General features: G+C 43.6%; 2 protein-coding genes across 2 annotated transcripts in view; both read left to right on the forward strand.

Moving 5' to 3' along the window:
• The window catches only part of LOC118936531 (NLR family CARD domain-containing protein 3-like), a 153,876-nt gene extending 144,814 nt beyond the window's left edge, over positions 1 to 9,062 (forward strand). Inside the window, exons 6-10 of the mRNA XM_036942476.1 lie at positions 1,919 to 3,683; positions 3,970 to 4,143; positions 7,625 to 7,798; positions 7,978 to 8,024; positions 8,458 to 9,062. Of these exons, the coding sequence (XP_036798371.1) occupies positions 1,919 to 3,683; positions 3,970 to 4,143; positions 7,625 to 7,798; positions 7,978 to 8,024; positions 8,458 to 8,987 (2,690 nt within the window). The 3' untranslated portion in view covers positions 8,988 to 9,062. The remainder of the gene's footprint in view (positions 1 to 1,918; positions 3,684 to 3,969; positions 4,144 to 7,624; positions 7,799 to 7,977; positions 8,025 to 8,457) is intronic.
• The window catches only part of LOC110518489 (NLR family CARD domain-containing protein 3-like), a 95,561-nt gene that overhangs the window by 5,703 nt on the left and 67,665 nt on the right, over positions 1 to 22,193 (forward strand). The gene's annotated exons all lie outside the window — the stretch shown is intronic.

The raw sequence follows: 22,193 nt of genomic DNA on the forward strand, positions 1-22,193 counted from the left end.
AAAGTTGCTCTGTCAATCATTCATTAATGTGTTAATGAGAAAGCATTTATTCTCTTGCTTAACTTATTTACTTTATTTATTTCAGTTGCTTGAACAGAAAATTATGACATTTGTGAAGAACGAGCTGAAGATGTTCAAGAGGATTCTTAGTCCAGACCTCCCAGAAGGCTTTGAGAGTCAGAAGCAGGAAGTGGTGGATGCTGAAGATGAGAAGCAGGAGAGCAGTGCCAGAGAGGGGGCTCTGAAGATCACACTGCACGTCCTGAGGAAAATGAACCAGAAGGAGCTTGCTGACACACTGGAGAAATGTAAGATCTGTCTGCCTCATGTTGAATGCTGTTTTATAACATTTAAAAGCCGTAGCTAAAGTACAGCTAAAGTAGCTGTGTAACTCAATGATATTGTAGCAGCCTTAACACTGTAATTGTTCAGAGTAAATAAGTCACGGACACTAGAGAAGCTTTAACCAAGTTTAATTCTTCCCAAAGGGTCGGTACAGCTGTTATTCAGACAACAAAACATTTGACACAAGCACTGATATTTAACCCTTTCTCCTAGGCTGAGTCTCCTCCTCCGCAGCCGAACAGCCAATGTATCTATGTTGCTATACAAACCTTAGTGATATCTGTTTTTCCTCACTTCATCTGACCCCCCTCCATCACTAATCCATGGCTCTCTCCCCTTATCAATGCCTGCCACATGTAATCACTTCCCTGCACCAACACATTCCAAGCTTAGTACACTATATACCTTCCTCCTATACCCATTACCTTCTGGTGTATACCCTCCACTATATACCTTCCTCCTACAGATACCCATTACCTTCTGGTGTAGACCCTCCACTATATACCTTCCTCCTATAACCATTAACTTCTGGTGTAGACCCTCCAATATATACCTTCCTCCTATACCCATTAACTTCTGGTGTAGACCCTCTAAAGTCCATCTACCAAGGGACTAGTGACTGGTTGGCTGCTTTTAGGGGGACTACCAAGGGGCTAGTGACTGGTTGGCTACTTTTAGGAGGACTACCAAGGGGCTAGTGACTGGTTGGAGGACTACCAAGGGGCTAGTGACTGGTTGACTGCTTTTAGGAGGACTACCAAGGGACTAGTGACTGGTTGGAAGACTACCAAGGGACTAGTGACTGGTTGGAGGACTACCAAGGGACTAGTGACTGGTTGGAGGACTACCAAGGGGCTAGTGACTGGTTGACTGCTTTTAGGAGGACTACCAAGGGACTAGTGACTGGTTGGAAGACTACCAAGGGGCTAGTGACTGGTTGGAGGACTACCAAGGGGCGAGTGACTGGTTGGAGGACTACCAAGGGACTAGTGACTGGTTGGAGGACTACCAAGGGACTAGTGACTGGTTGGAGGACTACTAAGGGACTAGTGACTGGTTGGAGGACTACCAAGGGGCGAGTGACTGGTTGGACGACTACCAAGGGACTAGTGACTGGTTGGAGGACTACCAAGGGGCTAGTGATTGGTTGGAGGACTACCAAGGGACTAGTGACTGGTTGGAGGACTACCAAGTGACTAGTGACTGGTTGGAGGACTACCAAGGGACTAGTGACTGGTTGGAGGACTACCAAGGGACTAGTGACTGGTTGGCTGCTTTTAGGAGGACCTCATTGACATGAATAAGTATATTTCATAGTCTCAAAACAACACCTAGTGACCTCATCAAGTAGCGGCAGGGATGTGTTGTGTTGATTCATTGAGAGAGAGAGAGAGAGAATTTATAATATAATCAGTCACACCAGTCTGTAATGCATTATGAAAACATTTACACATTTATACAGTCAGTTTAGAGAAGAAATTATTATAATTTACAACTTTATAACCGTCCTACAATACCGTAGGCATTAAAACAGATGTAATATTAATATCCTCTGTGGTATTTCTTCATTCAGATGAGCTCGCTGAGATTTGCCAACGTGAACTCAAATCTAATCTAAAGAAGAAGTTTCAATGTGTATTTGAGGGGATCGCTAAACAAGGAAACCCAACACTTCTCAATAAGATCTACACAGAGCTCTACATCACAGAGGGTGGAACAGGAGAGGTCAATAATGAACATGAGCTGAGACAGATTGAGACAACAACCAGGAAACAAGCAAGACCAGAGACTGCAATCAAATGTAACGACATCTTCAAACCCTTAACTGGACAAGACAAACCTATCAGAACTGTGCTGACAAAGGGAGTCGCTGGCATTGGAAAAACAGTCTCTGTGCAGAAGTTCATTCTGGACTGGGCTGAAGGAAAAGCAAATCAGGATGTCCAATTTGTATTTTCATTCCCTTTTCGGGAGCTGAATTTGATGAAAAAGGACAAACACACTTTCATTGAACTTCTTAATCACTTCTCAATGGAAACCAAACAATCAATAATCTCCAACTACAACAAGTACAAAGTTCTGTTCATCTTTGATGGTCTGGATGAGTGCCGACTGCCCCTAGACTTCCAGAAGAACAAGATCTGTTGGGACGTCACAGAGTCAACCTCAGTGGATGTTCTGCTGACAAATCTCATCAAGGGAAATCTCCTTCCCTCTGCTCTCATTTGGATAACTACCCGACCTGCAGCAGCCAATAAGATCCCTTCAGGGTGTGTTGACCAGGTGACAGAGGTACGAGGGTTCAATGACCCACAGAAGGAGGAGTACTTCAGGAAGAGATTCAGTGATGAGGACCTGGCCAGCAGAATCATCTCACACATAAAGACATCAAGGAGCCTCCACATCATGTGCCACATTCCAGTCTTCTGTTGGATTTCTGCAACAGTCCTTGAACACATGCTGAAACATAAGAGAGAAGAGATGCCCAAGACTCTGACTGAGATGTACACACACCTTGTGGTGTTTCATACCAAACAGAAGAATGAAAAGTATCTTGGGAAAGAAGAGACAGGTCCACACTGGAATGAAGAGAGCATTCTGTCACTGGGAAAACTGGCTTTTCAACAGCTTGTGAAGGGCAATCTGATTTTCTATGAAGAAGACCTGAAAGAGGCTGGCATTGATGTCAATGAAGCCTCAGTGTACTCAGGATTGTGCACACAGATCTTTAAAGAGGAATGTGGGCTGTACCAGGACAAGGTGTACTGCTTTGTTCATCTGAGCATTCAGGAGTTTCTGGCTGCTGTATATGTGTTCCTCTCATTCATCAACAACAATGAGAATCTAATGGACAAACTGCAAACAAACGACAAGCCTGAAGTTACTTTCTACAAGAGTGCTGTGGATAAAGCCTTACAAAGTGAGACAGGAAACCTGGACCTTTTCCTCCGCTTCCTTCTGGGCCTCTCACTGGAGTCCAATCAGAAGCACTTACGAGGTCTACTGACAAAGACAAGAAGCAGCTCACAGAGCCATGAAGAAACAGTCAAGTACATCAAGGAGAAGATCAGGGAGAATCCCTCTCAAGAGAGGAGCATCAATCTGTTCCACTGTCTGAATGAACTGAATGACCATTCTCTAGTGGAGGAGATCCAAAGATACCTGAGATCAGGAAGTCTCTCAAAACCCAACCTGTCACCTGCACAGTGGTCAGCTCTGGTCTTTGTGTTGCTGACTTCAGAAAAGGAGCTGGATGTGTTTGACCTGAAGAAATACTCCAGATCAGAGGAAGGTCTTCTGAGGCTGCTGCCAGTGGTCAAAGCCTCCAGAGCTGCTCTGTGAGTAAATAAAATGACATTTAAGAACTAATTATTAGGAAGAAATATTCAGTTTAGAGAAAAATATGTATTATAATATGTATATAATATTATATTGAAAAACATATTGAATAAATTCATTGATTTTCACATTAGTATAACAATATGACCATACAATTCTAGGAGACAGAAGATGAATCTATATGTTGTTGGGGAGAATTAACCAAAAGCATCTACCATTGTCCTTCTACACTACTGGTGTTAAATTAACAGTGTGTTTGTGAAGTCATGATGATCTCTTTGTCAGGCTGTCAGGCTGTGGAGTCACAGAGGAAGGCTGTGCTTCTCTGGTCTCAGCTCTGAGGTCAAACCCCTCACACCTGAGAGAGCTGGATCTGAGTAACAATGACCTGCAGGATTCAGGAGTGAAGCTGCTCTCTGATGGACTGGGGAATCCCCACTGTAAACTGGAGACTCTGAGGTCAGTATTCCTGTAGTTCACATATGTCAGAGTCAAGGCCCGCGGGCCACATCCGGCCCGCGAGAGGGTTTTTTACGGCCCCTGGGATGATCTTGATTTATTATTAGAACCGGCCCGCAGCAAGCCGGCAGCCCGCAGATCTTTTACACGCACCAATACTACATTTCCCACAATGCAAAGGTGACGCACCGAGCAGTAGGCTGCTTCATTTCAATATTTATTGGCACAGCAGTCGTCAGCATCACAGTAAAATTAACTTTCAGATACCCATCAAAAATGGCAAAACGGAAGGTGGATACTGAGAACCGGGGGTTTCAAACAAGGTGGGAGTCGGAGTATATGTTCACGAAGGTAGCTGGAAAACCTGTGTGTCTTCTGTGTGGAGAAAGTGTGGCGGTACTGAAAGAGTATAATCTGAGACGACATTATGAAACGAAACACGCGGACACACACGCGGACGCAACTGTCAAGGCCAGTTTTATTTTGGCAGAAGAGATTGCTAAATCAGCCCGGCCATTTACGGAGGGGGATTTCATCAAAAACTGCATGATTAAAGTTTGTGACGAAGTTTGCCCAGAAAAAAGGCAACTCTTTTTAAATGTGAGTCTGAGCAGAAACACCATTGCCGAGAGAGTAGACCAGTCCATCAATCTAAAAGAGCAGCTTGTGAAAAAGGGAAAAGATTTTATTGCATATTCCTTGGCTGTGGATGAGAGCACCGACATTTCTGACATTGCCCAGTTGTCAATTTTCATCCGCGGAGTGGACTCCAACCTAAGCGTGACAGAGGAGTTTTTGGCTTTACGTCCTATGCATGGCACAACTACGGGGCATGATTTGTATGAAGAGGTGTCAAGATGTGTAAATGAGATGGAGCTGCCTTGGGAAAAACTCGTGGGTTTGACAACCGACGGAGCACCTGCGATGTGTGGACACAGGAGCGGACTGGTGGCGAAGATACGGGAAAAGATGCAAGAGGAAAACGCGACAGGTGAGCTGACAGCTTATCATTGTATCATACACCAGGAAGCGTTGTGCGGTAAAGCCTTGAAAATGGAGCATGTAATGAGCATCATCACGCGCACAGTTAACTTTATCAGAGCCAAAGGTTTGAATCACCGCCAGTTCAAGGCATTTCTGACGGAGTTAGAAACGGAGCATGGTGATTTGCCTTATCACACAGAGGTGCGATGGCTAAGCCAGGGAAAGGTGCTTCAAAGATGTTTCGAGCTTCGTGAGGAGATTTGTCTGTTCTTGGACAGCAAAGGGAAAGACACAACACAACTCCGAGACGAAATGTTTCTGTGTGAAATGGCTTTTCTGTGTGACATTACGAGTCATCTGAATGCAATAAACTTGCAGCTGCAGGGTCGGGATCGTGTCATCTCTGATATGTACAGTACAGTGAAGGCATTTAAAACCAAACTGACTCTGTGGGAGACGCAGATGCGGAAAGAAAATTTGAGCCACTTTCCCAGCTGCCAGACCATGAAAGAGAAGCTCTCTACCAGTGCGTTCCCGAGCACACAGTTGGCTGATAAAATAGGTATGCTTGCCGCTGACTTTCGACGCCGATTTGCTGACTTTGAAGCACAAAAAAGCAGGTTGGAACTGCTCGGTAACCCATTTGCTGTTGACGTGGAAAGCTCACCACCAAACCTCCAAATGGAGTTGATTGACCTCCAATGCAATGATGCACTGAGGGCAAAATATGCGGCAGTGGGTGCTGCGGAGTTCGCCCGTTTCCTCCCCGGCACAATGCCCCAGCTGCGCATCCAGGCTGCTCAAACGTTGTCTATGTTTGGCAGCACATACCTGTGTGAACAACTGTTTTCTTTGATGAACCTGAACAAAACATCACACAGAAGTCGACTTACTGCTGAACACCTCCACTCAATTCTGAGGATTTCTTCAGCTCAGAGCCTTACCCCGAACATTGATGAACTTGTGGAAAAGATGGGACACCACCAAGTATCACCCTCAACCTCAAACAAGTGAACATTACTGTGCAATCACATATTTAGAGTTTTTACTCAGTTCAAGTTTAAAAGTTAAAATTTAATATTTGTTTTCACTGCATGTTACTTCTCCTTAAACAAAGTGTTGTTTTTGATTAATAGATTTTTGCACTTTATTTTTTTGTATTTCAATCCAATTATATTTTAAAAATATTTCAGTTGAGTGGATGATAGAAAATTGCTATTATTGTTTTTTCTTTGAAGTAAATTTAGCCCACTTTTGCTAAAATAGAAAATATAGTCTACTGATGGTGCCTTGAATACCTGTTTCTTTCATTTAATGTTCATGTTATGGGGATATTTATATAAAGGAAATTTGTCTTTTGTGTCTGTTGAAAATTAAAGATTACTGACAGAGCCATAAGAAAATATTGCTTTATTTATCTGATCATATTGTAATATATTTGTTAGGTTTTCAGTAGGTTCAATTAGGTTCACTAGACTATATGCGTCATTTAAAATTTTTTCAATGAACATTCGAACAGTCCGGCCCTCGTCTTGTAGCTGATTTTTTTATTTGGCCCTCCGTCCATTTGACTTTGACACCCCTGCTGTAGTTGGTCAACAAGTGATAACTGTTCACCAGATCCACATGTGTTAACCAGACACACATAGTCCACACCATATGTGTTTGGACAGTGTTTGTTTACAGTGAGGTTTATAGTTATACATTATAGTTTTACATTTGATTGTGTTTTAGATAATATTTTTCCTAATAGAAACTAAATGGTGTATATATTAGTACATAGAATGTCACCTTTTATTTGAGAGGATTCATATATGTTTTATCATTTAGAAAAAACGTGAAACAGATATGTATTAAAATACCCTCAAATAAAAGGTGACATTATAAACTGTCACCTCATATGAAACATTTGATCTGAAATCCAAAATGTTGGAGTATAGAGACACATTTAAAATGTTAGCTTCACTGTCTAAATAGATATGGTGTGGACTGTATACTCAATACAATCTAAATCTGATACCTCACTGTCTAAATAGATATGGTGTGGACTGTATACTCAATACAATCTAAATCTGATACCTCACTGTCTAAATAGATATGGTGTGGACTGTATACTCAATACAATCTAAATCTGATACCTCACTGTCTAAATAGATATGGTGTGGACTGTATACTCAATACAATCTAAATCTGATACCTCACTGTCTAAATAGATATGGTGTGGACTGTATACTCAATACAATCTAAATCTGATTCCTCACTGTCTAAATAGATATGGTGTGGACTGTATACTCAATACAATCTAAATCTGTGTCTACTATAATATTTGTACTATACATGTTTCTATAAACAAGCAATACTTGAATAATTTGTCATTCATGAATAGATATAGGTTTCAGGACACTGATATATCTGAATGTTTAAAAAATGTATAGTGCTTCTATTTTCACCACCAAAGAATATCAGTGTGGTTTTAATATGATTTGACTCTTTGCAGGCTGTCAGGCTGTCTAGTCACAGAGGAAGGCTGTGCTTCTCTGGTCTCAGCTCTGAGGTCAAACCCCTCACACCTGAGAGAGCTGGACCTGAGCTACAATCACCCAGGAGACTCAGGAGTCAGACTGCTCTCTGCTGGACTGGAGGATCCACACTGCAGACTGGAGAAACTCAAGTATGTAGAGGGTTTATGTCAATGTTCATATCAGACATGTTTGACTTACCAGGCTGGTTAAGACAAACATTCTGACCACCACTTAGACAAAGGTATATGCTGACTGTGTGTGTGTGTGTGTGTGTGTGAGTTCAGGTGTATCCCTCAATGTCTGTCTGTTCTTCTGCTTACCGCTACAGTGTGGAACATGGTGGAGAGAACAGAATGAAACCTGGACTTAGAAAATGTGAGTGTTGACTGCTGTGAAGAATATGACTAAGAATAAGTCTTAATTCAAGTTAAGTCAAAGTCAAAGACCAACATCATTACTGACTTGGTCATATTAAATATCAGCTGTAGTTCTACAGAAGCAGAAATCAGGGACACCAACGTTTACAAAGAGTTACTTTGACAATGTGTGTGTGTGTGTGTGTGTGTGTGTGTGTGTGTGTGTGTGTGTGTGTGTGTGTGTGTGTGTGTGTGTGTGTAATTAATGTGAATAAGTGTGTTTTATATTACCATACAGTATAACATTTGATCATTCAACAAGTCTCAAGTTACCTTAACTTCTCCTTTTGATACCTAGAAACATCTACATTAAATGAATTAGTAGAAAGTGAGTTAACATTCTAATGTGAATGATGATGATTTCTAATATTGTGTCTGGTTTCATCCATCAGATGTCTGTGATCTCACACTGGACCTAAACACAGTAAACAGACGCCTCTCTCTGTCTGAGGGGAACAGAAAGGTGACATGGGGGGCAGAGAAGCAGCCGTATCCTGATCACCCAGAGAGATTTGAGGACTGTAGACAGGTGCTGTGTAGAGAGGGTCTGACTGGGCGCTGTTACTGGGAGGTAGAGAGGAGTGGGAGAAGGGCTGATATAGGAGTGACATATAAAGGAATCAGCAGGAGAGGAGGGCTTAATGACTGTTGTTTTGGATACAATGACAAGTCCTGGAGTCTGTTCTGCTATGACAACAGTTACACTGCCAGGCACAATAATAACTCCACTACCATAGACGTCCCCTCCTCCAGCTCCCACAGAGTAGGAGTGTATCTGGACTGGTCAGCTGGAACTCTGTCCTTCTATAGAGCCTCCTCTGACACACTGACCCACCTGATCACATTCACCTCCACATTCACTGAGCCCCTCTATCCAGGGTTTTGGGTTCATGTTGACTCCTCAGTGTCCCTCTGTCAGTGATACACACACACACACTGGACAATCACACACACACACACACTGGGAAAACACACACACACACACACACACACACACACACATACACACACACACACACACACACTGGACAAACATACACACACACACACACACACACACACACTGGACAAACACACACACACACACACTGGACAAACACACACACACCTGCTGGACACACACTTGACACACACACACTCACACTGGACACACACACACACCTGCTGGACACACACGCTAGATACACACACACACTGGACAAACACACACACACACTGGACAAACAAACACTGGACAAACACACACACCTGCTGGACACACACACTAGATACACACACACACTGGACACACACACACACACACACACACACACTGGACTCACAGACACACGCTGGACACACACACACACACTGGACGCACACACACACACACACTGGACGCACACACACACACTCACACTGGACACACACACACACTCACACTGGATACACACACACACACAAACTGGACACACACACACACATACACCTGCTGGACACACACACTGGACACACACACACACACACACACACACACACACTGGACTCACAGACACACGCTGGACACACACACACACACAGGACGCACACACACACACACACACACACTGGACGCACACACACACACACTGGACGCACACACACACACTCACACTGGACACACACACACACACACACACACACTGGACTCACAGACACACGCTGGACACACACACACACACTGGACGCACACACACACACACACACTCACACTGGATACACACACACACCTGCTGGACACACACACTGGACACACACACACACACACACTGGACTTACATACACACACACACACACACTGGACAAACACACACACTGGACAAATACACACACACACAAACACAGTGGACACACACACTGGACACACACACACACATACACACACTGGACTCACAGACACACACACACACACACACACACACATACACAGACACACACACACACACACACACACACACTGGACAAATACACACACACTAGACAAACACACACACAAACACAGTGGACACACACACACACTGGACACACACACTGGACACACACACTGGACACACAGACACACACTGGACACACACACAGACACACACTGGACTCACAGACACACACTGGACACACACACACACACACACACACACTGGACAAATACACACACACACTAGACAAACACACACACAAACACAGTGGACACACACACACACACTGGACACACACTGGACACAGACACTGGTCACACACACTCACACACACACTCTGGACACACACACACACTGGACTCACAGACGCACACTGGACACACACACTCACACACACACTGGACGCACACACACACACTCACACTGGACACACACACACACACACACACACGGTACTCACAGATACACGCTGGACACACACACACAAACTGGACGCACACACACACACTCACACTGGATACACACACACACCTGCTGGACACACACACTGGACACACACACACACCTGCTGGACACACACACTAGATACACACACACACTGGACACACACACACACACACACACACACACACTGGACTCACAGACACACGCTGGACACACACACACACACTGGACGCACACACACACACACACTGGACGCACACACACACACTCACACTGGACACACACACACACTCACACTGGATACACACACACACACAAACTGGACACACACACACACATACACCTGCTGGACACACACACTGGACACACACACACACACACACTGGACTCACAGACACACGCTGGACACACACACACACACAGGACGCACACACACACACACACACACACACACTGGACGCACACACACACACACACACACTGGACGCACACACACACACACACACACTGGACGCACACACTCACACTGGACACACACACACACACACACTGGACTCACAGACACACGCTGGACACACACACACACACTGGACGCACACACACACACACACACTCACACTGGATACACACACACCTGCTGGACACACACACTGGACACACACACACACACACACACACTGGACTTACATACACACACTGGACACACACACACACACACTGGACAAACACACACACTGGACAAACACACACACACAAACACAGTGGACACACACACTGGACACACACACACACATACACACACTGGACTCACAGACACACACACACACACACACACACACACACACACACACATACACAGACACACACACACACACAGGACAAATACACACACACTAGACAAACACACACACAAACACAGTGGACACACACACACACTGGACACACACACAGACACACACTGGACTCACAGACACACACACACACACACACACACACACACACACATACACAGACACACACACACACACACAGGACAAATACACACACACTAGACAAACACACACACAAACACAGTGGACACACACACACACTGGACACACACACAGACACACACTGGACTCACAGACACACACACACACACACACACACACACACACACACACACATACACAGACACACACACACACACACTGGACAAATACACACACACTAGACAAACACACACACAAACACAGTGGACACACACACACACTGGACACACACACACACACACACTGGACAAATACACACACACACTAGACAAACACACACACAAACACAGTGGACACACACACACACACTGGACACACACTGGACACAGACACTGGTCACACACACTCACACACACACACTGGTCACACACACTCTGGACACACACACACACTGGACTCACAGACGCACACTGGACACACACACACACACACACACACTGGACGCACACACACACACTCACACTGGACACACACACACACACACACACTGGACTCACAGACACACGCTGGACACACACACACAAACTGGACGCACACACACACACACACACTCACACTGGATACACACACACACCTGCTGGACACACACACTGGACACACACACACACACACACTGGACTTACAGACACACACTGGACACACACACACACACACACTGGACAAACACACACACTGGACAAATACACACACACACAAACACAGTGGACACACACACTGGACACACACACACACATACACACACTGGACTCACAGACACACACACACACACACATACACAGACACAGACACAGACACACACACACACACACACACACTGGACAAATACACACACACTAGACAAACACACACACAAACACAGTGGACACACAGACACACACTGGACACACAGACACACACTGGACTCACAGACACACACTGGACACACACACACACACACACACACACACACTGGACAAATACACACACACACTAGACAAACACACACACAAACACAGTGGACACACACACACGCTGGACTCACAGACACACACTGGACACACACTGGACACAGACACTGGTCACACACACTCACACACACACACTGGTCACACACACTCTGGACACACACACACACTGGACTCACAGACGCACACTGGACACACACACACACACACACACACTGGACAAATACACACACACACACAAACACAGTGGACACACACACACACACACACTGGACTCACAGACTCACACTGGACACACACACACACACACACTGGACTCACAGACACACGCTGGACACACACACACACTAGATACACACACACACACACACACACACACTAGATACACACACTGGACACACACACACACTGGACACACACACACACTGGACACACACACACTCTGGACACACACACACTCTGGACACACACACACTCTGGACACACACACTGGACACACACACACACTGGACACACACACACTCTGGACACACACACACTCTGGACACACACACACATGCGCGTCTTTCTATAGTAGTGAGGACCTCTTACAACAACACTGTTAAAATACCAATGTAATCATGTGTTGTCTTTTATGTTGAAAAACTAACTAATTATACAATTATATATAATTATATTTGGACATACACTCCATAGTTGTATAATTATATCTGGACATACACTCCATAGTTGTATAATTATATATGGACATACACTCCATAGTTGTATAATTATATCTGGACATACACTCCATAGTTGTATAATTATATATAATTATATCTGGACATACGCTCCATAGTTGTATAATTATATCTGGACATACACTCCATAGTTGTATAATTATATATGGACATACACTCCATAGTTGTATAATTATATATGGACATACTCTCCATAGTTGTATAATTATATCTGGACATACACTCCATAGTTGTATAATTATATCTGGACATACACTCCATAGTTGTATAATTATATCTGGACATACGCTCCATAGTTGTATAATTATATATGGACATACACTCCATAGTTGTATAATTATATATGGACATACACTCCATAGTTGTATAATTATATATGGACATACACTCCATAGTTGTATAATTATATATGGACATACACTCCATAGTTGTATAATTATATATAATTATATATGGACATACACTCCATAGTTGTATAATTATATATGGACATACACTCCATAGTTGTATAATTATATCTGGACATACACTCCATAGTTGTATAATTATATCTGGACATACGCTCCATAGTTGTATAATTATATATGGACATACACTCCATAGTTGTATAATTATATCTGGACATGCGCTCCATAGTTGTATAATTATATATGGACATACACTCCATAGTTGTACAAGTGTTGTCATGCAGGGTCACTATAGCAACGTAGTGTTGTGATGCGGTGTCACTACAGCAACATAGTGTTGTGATGCTGGGTCACTATAGCAACGTAGTGTTGTGATGCAGGGTCACTATAGCAACAGAGTTCTCTCTGCTCTCTTTGCTCTCTTTTCTCTCTCACTCTCTGCTCTCTCACTCTCTCTTTGCTTTCTCAGCCTGCTCTCTGCTCGCTCTCTCTCTCTCTCACTCTCTGCTCTCTCACTCTTTCACTCTCTCTTTGCTTTCTCAGCCTGCTCTCTGCTCGCTCTCTCTGCTCCCTCTCTCTCTGCTCTGTCTCTGCCTCTACTCTCTCTGCTCTCTGTTCTCTGCTCTCTCTCTCTCTGCGCTCTGCTCTCTCACTTCCTCTGATCTCTCTGCTCTCTCTCTGCTTTCTCTCTCTCCCTCTGCTCTGTCTCTGCTCTCTCTGCCCTCTGCTCTCCCTGATCTGTCTCTCTGCTTGTTGGAGGAAATTATAGTTGAAATGATTAATTATGCATACATTAGATTAGAACCAGTTATTTTAATACTATTATGTTATGGTATGAAATGTATGGGTTGTTGGTTAAGCTGTTACTGAAAATGTAAGTAAAACAAATGAATTGTCTGGACCTTGTGGGAAAGGGAGAAGGAGGGCATATCTTTCAGACAGATTGGAATGTTTGTTTTATGAGGGGAGTAGAAGACATCTCCAGACCTGAAGACACTGCGCTATTGTGTGGATCGGAGAGAGTGTGAGAAACTGATGATGTCATTTTATGTTGTCTCTTTAAAATGTAAGGTTCTTTGTATTTTGGGTCAGTACTCTCTTGTAATAAACACTGCTACCTGAGTTTAAGACTGGGGCTCTGTCCATTCCTATAATAATAATATGGGTTTTACGATCCCATAGAATGCATTGACAGAGTACTTCATTCTGACTGGGAAATAATACAGAGGAATTTAGAATTCCACTAACACTGCTCTCAGCTCTCTCTGCTCTCTCTCTGCCCTCTCTGTTCTCTCTCTCTGCCCTCTCTGCTCTCTCACTATTTTCTCTCTGTTCTCTGCTCTCTGCTCTCTCTGCTCTCTCTTTTCACTGCTCTCTCTCTCTCTCTGCTCTCTCTGCTCTCTCTTCTCTGCTCTCTTTCTGCTCACTCTCTGCTCTCTCTCAGCCTGCTCTCTGCTCTCTTTCTGCTCTCTGTGCTCTCTCTTTTCTCTGCTCTCTCTCTGCTCTCTCTCTCTCTCTCGTCTTTCTCTCTGCCCTCTCTGCTCTCTCTCTTTGCTCCCTGCTCTCTCTCTCTGCTCTATCACTCTCTCTTTGCTTTCTCAGCCTGCTCTCTGCTCACTCTCTCTCTCTGCCTCCTCTCTCTCTGCTATCTCTCCTCTCTATTCTCTGCTCTCTCTCTCCCTCTGTTCTCTCTGCTCTATGCTCTCTCTCTCTTTCTCCCTCTGCTCTCTCTCTGCTCTATGCTCACTCTCTCTTTCTCCCTCTGCTCTCTCTGCTCTCTCTCTCTGCGCTCTCTATCTGTTCTCTGCTCTCTCTGCTCTGCTGCTCTCTCTCTGCCCTCTGCTCTCTCTCTGCTCTCTTGTCTCTCTGTTTTCTGCTCTCTCTCTGCCTCTGCTCTCTCTCTGCTCTATGCTCACTCTCTCTTTCTCCCTCTGCTCTCTCTGCTCTCTCTCTCTGCGCTCTCTATCTGTTCTCTGCTCTCTCTGCTCTGCTCTCTCACTCTTCTCACTCTCTCTGCTCGCTCTCTGCTCTCTCTGCTCTCCGCTTTCTCTCTGCTCTCTCAGCCTGCTCTCTGCTCTCTGCTCTCTCTCTCTGTTCTCTCCTCTCTCACTCTGCTCTCTCTCTCTGCTCTCTCTCTCTGCTCTCTCTGCTCTCTCTCTCTCCCTCTGCTCTCTCTCTCTGCTCTCTCTCTCTGCTCTCTCCCTATCTGGTCTCTTCTTTCTCCCTCTACTCACTGCTCTCTTCTCTCTCCCTCTGCCCTCTCTATTTTCTCTCTCTGCTCTCTTGCTTTTCTCTGCTCTCTCTACTCTCTGCTCTCTCTCTCTGCTCTCTCTCTTTCTGCTCTCATTATCTGCTGTCTCTCTCTGCTCTCTCTGTTCTCTGCTCTCTTTCTTCTCTCTGTTCTCTGCTCTCTCACTCCCTCTGCTTTCTCTGCTCTCTCTTTGCTCTCTGTTCTCTGCTCTCTCTGCCCTTTGTTCTCTCTGCTCTCTGCTCTGCTCTCTCAGCCTGCTCTCTGCTCTCTCACTCTCTATTATCTCTGCTCTCTCTGCTCTCTTTGATCTCTCTCTCACTCTCTGCTCTCTCTTTGCTCTCTCAGCCTACTCTCCGCTCTCTCCCTCCCTCCCCCTCTCTCCTTTCTCTCTCTCTCTCTAATGCTCTCTGCCCTCTCTCAGCCTTCTCTCTTCTCTCTGCTCTCGCTCTCTGCTCTCTCAGCCTGCTTTCTGCCTGCTTTCTGCTCTCTCAACTCTCTGCTCTCTTTTCTCTGCTCTCTCTCTGCTCTCTCTCTCTTTCCCTGCTCTCTGCTCTCTCTGTGTGCTCTGCTCTCTTCTCTCTCTCACACACACTCTCTGCTCTCTCGCTTTTCTCTGCTCTCTTTGATCTCTCTCAGCCTGCTCTCCTCTCTCTCCCCCCCCCCCCTCTCTCTCTCTCTCTCTAATGCTCTCTGCCCTCTCTCAGCCTTCTCTCTGCTCTCTCTCTTTTTTCCCTGCTCTCTGCTCTCTGTGTGCTCTGCTCTCTTCTCTCTCTCACACACACTCTGCTCTCTCGCTTTTCTCTGCTCTCTCTGCTCTCTCTCTCTGCTCTCTTGCTTTCTGCTCTCGTTATCTGCTGTCTCTCTCTATGCTCTCTGCTCTCTCTTCTCTCTGTTCTCTGCTCCCTCTGCTCTCTCTCTCCCTCTGCTCTCTCTGCTCTCTCTCCCTCTGCTGTCTGCTCTCTCTCTCTTCTCTCTCTTCTCTGCTCTCTCTCTTCTCTGCGCTCTCTCTTCTCTCTGTTCTCTGCTCTCTCTGTTCTCTGCTCTCTGCTCTATGCTCTCTCTCTGTTTTCTGCTCTCCCTACCCGCTCTCTCTGCTCTCTCACTCTCTATTATCTCTGCTCTCTCTGATCTCACTCTCTGCTCTCTCTCTTTGCTCCCTCTCTCCCACACACTCTGCTCTCTCTCTCTGCTCTCTCTCCCACATTCTCTGCTCTCTCCATCTTAACAGTGGTGCAGTTTGGACAATCACCACTTGATGGCAGTGTTAAACCAGAAGTGATGAAAACAACATCACTGCAGAGAGAGAGCGAGAGAGAGTCTAATATACTGATATACAGTAACATTCAGAAAGTATTCAGACCCCTTGACTTTTTACACATTTTGTCACGTTACAGCCTTATTCTAAAATGGATTAAATGTGTTTTTCCCCTCATCAATCTACACACAATAACCCAGAATTACAAAGCAAAAACTGTTTATTTTATGTGTGAACATTTTCATAAAAAAAAAAAACGTAGATATCACATTTACATAAATATTCAGACCCTTTACTCAGTACTTTGTTGAAGCACATTTGGCAATGATTACAACCTTGAGTCTTCTTGGGTATGATGCTACAAGCTTGGCACACCTGTATTTGGGGAGTTTCTCCCATTCTTCTCTGCAGATCCTCTCAAGCTCTGTCAGGTTGGATGGGGAGTTTCTCCTATTCTTCTCTGCAGATCCTCTCAAGCTCTGTCAGGTTGGATGGGGAGTTTCTCCTATTCTTCTCTGCAGATCCTCTCAAGCTCTGTCAGGTTGGATGGGGAGCGTTGCTTCGCTGCACAGCTATTTTCACGTCTCTCCAGAGATGTTTGATCGGGTTCAAGTCTGGGCTTTGGATTGGCCACTCAAAGGCATTCAGAGACTTGTCCAGAAGCCACTACTGCATCGTCTTGGCTGTGTGCTTAGGGTCGTTGTCCTGTTGGAAGGTGAAACTTTACCCCAGTCTGAGGTCCTGAAAGCTCTGGAGCAGGTTTTCATCAAGGATCTCTCTGTACTTTGCTCTGTTCATCTTACCCGTAATCCCGATTAGTCTCCCAGTCCCTGCAGCTGAAAAACATCCTCACAGCATGATGCTGCCACCACCATGCTTCATCGTAGGGATGGTGCCAGGTTACCTCCAGATGTGATGCTTAGCATTCAGTTTGCTTAGCAAACCAGTTAAATCTTGGTTTCAAAAGACCAGAGAATCTTGTTTCTCATGGTCTGAGAGTCCTTTAGGTGCCTTTTGGCAAACTCCAAGCGGACTGTCATGTGCCTTTGACGGAGGACTGGCTTCCATCTGGCCACTCTACCATAAAGGCCTGATTGGTGGAGTGCTGCAGAGATGGTTGTCCTTCTGGAAGGTTCTCCAATCTCCCATCGGGTTCTTGGTCACCTCCCTGGCCAAGGCCCTTCTCCACTAATTGCTCAGTTTCACAGGGCGGCCAGCTTCAGGAAGAGTGTTGGAGGTTCCTAACGACTTCCGTTTCAGAATGATGGAGGCCACTGTGTTCTTGGGGACCTTCAATGCTGCATAATTATTTTGGTACCCTTTCCCAGATCTGTGCCTCACTACAATCCTGACTGGGAGCTCTAATACACACACAGTGTCCTGTAGGCCAATGTACTTCCATATACACCCCCCATCTACTACTGCCACTATATATATATATATATATATATATATATATATATATATATATAGACCACCTGATAGAACCCAGGTCTCATCTCTCTATCAGTACTAGCTACTGCTACTATATATATACAGTGCCTTGCGAAAGTATTCGGCCCCTTTGAACTTTGCGACCTTTTGCCACATTTCAGGCTTCAAACATAAAGATATAAAAGTGTATTTTTTTGTGAAGAATCAACAACAAGTGGGACACAATCATGAAGTGGAACGACATTTATTGGATATTTCAAACTTTTTTAACAAATCAAAAAATGAAAAATTGGGCGTGCAAAATTATTCAGCCCCTTCATCACCATTCCACCACCATTCCACCACCATTCCACCACCATTCCATCACCATTCCACTTCCACAGTTCTTTAATAAAAACATATTTATTTGTTACATTTGACTGTGTAAAACCTAGCAGTACTACTGATTTCACTGAGAGTGAGGCAGATATATATTATTACTGTGTAAAACTATTACTGTAATTTAATGATGCCAATGTGTTTTCATTAATTGAATTAATCTATTTTATAAGAATTTGTAAGATTCTTGTTTGCATAAAATAGACGAAGACCAGTCTTTTCAATAATAGGTAACAGAATTTATTCACGGAGCGCGCTGCCACTTCACCACGAGCAACAGTTTATATACAAAACATGACGTCATTTCATTGTTTTAACAGAACCCCTCCTCTCGACAGGGACAAAGTGAGGTGAAAAGTTCATTCTAACTTACTAACACACTCCCAGGTAACTTTTGACCCCTCAACATTATCGATCACCACTGAGCTGACAGTTCTAATTAACAGAAAACTTAGGAATGAACTCACTGTCTTATCTAAAAACCCCAGAGCTCAGTTCCATAGGTTCAACCATAGGTTAACTACCTTATGTGTTTACACAGTCCACAACCCATTAGTTTCTTCCTAGTTGGAATGGTGTTCATTACCTTTAATTACTCCTTGTCCGTGTCTCACAATGCCACCTTATGAACTCATATTGTTAATCAGATATAATAAAACAGAGTTTAAGTTTACTTACTTACAGTTCTATTTTAAATGGGTATATTGTTTATTCATTTATTCATAATAATTCTAACAATCCACCCTAAAAATGAATAAACAATTCATTCCATCATTAAATAGGTGCTGGGGGACAGGACGGTGATCCTGTACAAATAGGATATTAACTAGGCGTGGGGAGAAAGGAAGGGAATTCTATGCGGACAAGATAACTTGAATGGTCAATTGAATTGTGGGAGTATTGACGATCGTTCTGATTCAACAAATAGTACTGAAATAAAGTCCAAATGAGGAGGAGAGGGAAACCAAAATCTAGAGGAATGGGATAAAAGCCAAATCTATAGACAAGAGGTTCTAAGCGAGAAAATATTGGCGTGAGATTAACAATATTATTGTCTTTAAAAGCCCTCTGACACAACCGGCAAATAAGATGTTAACTAGGGATTTACGACCCCTGGGCTTATAGTTGTATAGGTAAGACCTAATATCCGATTCAACAGTCAAAGCTATTGACAATGTTTCCACAAAGGAGAAAACGAAGGAGAGAATACACACCATAAAAAAAACTAGCTTGATAGATCCGGGTGCCTTGGAAGCCAGAGGAGTTATTAATCAATGATTAAACAAATAAATAGGGTTAGTGGGTTAGTGGAGAAAAGACAGATAAACAACGGGCAGAGGGGCTAAATACAGCTAGGATATGGTTAGCCGAGGCGAGGAAGGGAGCTGAGAACAAAGGAAAAGGAAGGGAGGCGTCCAAAATCTGACTCGGACAAAGACCCTGAATAGAAGCTGATATTACTAAAATAGTCAGGAAGGGTTTAACCTGATGACGGGTGAGGGTTCCCTTTTGAGAACGACCCCTCCCACGTTCAGCTGGAACGCAAAAATATTCTTAGAAATATTTAACCTCCACACATTAACAAGTCCAATAGCTCAAATGAAAGATAAACACCTTGTTCATCTAGCCAGCAAGTCAGATTTTTTAAATGTTTTACGGCGAAAACACACCACATATTTATATTAGACCACCACCGAAACCAAGACAAGAGGCAGCCATTTTATCCCAGAAAATATAAAATTATAAAAGCAGGATTAAAAAATAAATCATTCACTAACCTTTTGAAAATCTTCATCAGATGACAGTAATAGGACATGTTACACAGTACATTTTTTTTTTCAATAATATGCCATTTATATCCATAAATGTCCATTTACATTGAATTGATGTTCAGAAAATACTCAAAAATGTCCGCAGAAAATATAGATAGCGCCGCAAGATAACGTAAATAGACATCATAAACTTTGACTAAATATACATGTTCTACATATAGTTAGAAAGATACACTGCTTCTTAATGCAATCGCTTTGTTACATTTCTTTTTAACGTTACAGAAATCGCTCACTATTCAATATTCTGAGACGGCGCTCAGACATAAGCAATATTTCTCCGCTATGTTGGAGTCAACAGAAACACACAATTTCAGCATAAATATTTCCTTACCTTTGATGGTCTTCGTTCAGAATGTACTGGAAGGGTTCATACTTACCCAAAACATTGTTTGGTTTCAAGTCTTGTGTCTTTGTATTAGCATCTGCTAACAATATCAGCTGAAATGCTCCCAAAATGTCCTCTGGTCCCGAAAAGTTGCGCATCAAAACTTCAAAATTACATATTATATGTCGACTAAACAGGTCAAACTAAGTGCAGAATCAAGCTTTAGGATGTTCTAAACGTACAAAACAATTTTCAATTCAACCGGTCATTGTTAGTTCTCCTCCGGAGTGCTGGAACAAAGGAATGGATGGGACCAATTCACGCACTCATTTCACTCCCATAGGGCCAAAACTCGCGGGATTTGAACGATTAAACACTCTACTGAATGAGGACATCTAGTGGAAGACATAGAAAGTGTCCCCAGATCCATAAGTGGTTGGGAAGGGTGGGGGCGATCACGTCAAAGTTGCCCCAACTTTCATGATCCCAAAACTAGTTTGGAAGAATGCCTGCCCTGTGAGTTCTGCTATACTTAAAGACATAATTCCAACTGTTTTAGAAGCTTTAGAGTGTTTTCTGTCCAATAATAATTATTATATGCATATATTAGCAATTTTGGACAGATTTATTTTCAATTTACTATGGGCACGCAATTCCTCCAAAGGGGGCAGTATTCTGCCTAGCCTTAAGAGGTTTTTAAATTAGGACTATTTCCTGGGAATTCTCGGTGCCGGAGTTTGCGACTACAGACAATTATAATAATTTAATTATTGGCGGGGAAACTCAATCATTTCAATAGCGGAAACACCAAGGTTCGTATCTCAGCTTTGAAACCGATAGACTAAAATTGATTTTAGATTGTAATTCATCTATTTGTATGTTTTGCCTTAAAAAATACGGTCGCTAGTGTTTGTATAAGATATGAACTGAACGTTTAATATGTTGTTTAGATTGAATTGAAAGAAGAATTCATTCAAAATAATGGCGAGACAATATCGATGTAATACGCTATTTTGCCCAAAATTATCTGCTAGAATAATGTATTGAGAGTCATATTTAAATAAAAGTATCATAGAAGAGAAAGTCACCTAAACCTGATTAATTTTAGGGAATAACGGAGAGATACGATACAGTTTTGTGCCACCAGGATGATATA

This window comes from Oncorhynchus mykiss, chromosome 13 (assembly GCF_013265735.2).
Source record: "Oncorhynchus mykiss isolate Arlee chromosome 13, USDA_OmykA_1.1, whole genome shotgun sequence".
NCBI classification, from domain to species: domain Eukaryota; kingdom Metazoa; phylum Chordata; class Actinopteri; order Salmoniformes; family Salmonidae; genus Oncorhynchus; species Oncorhynchus mykiss.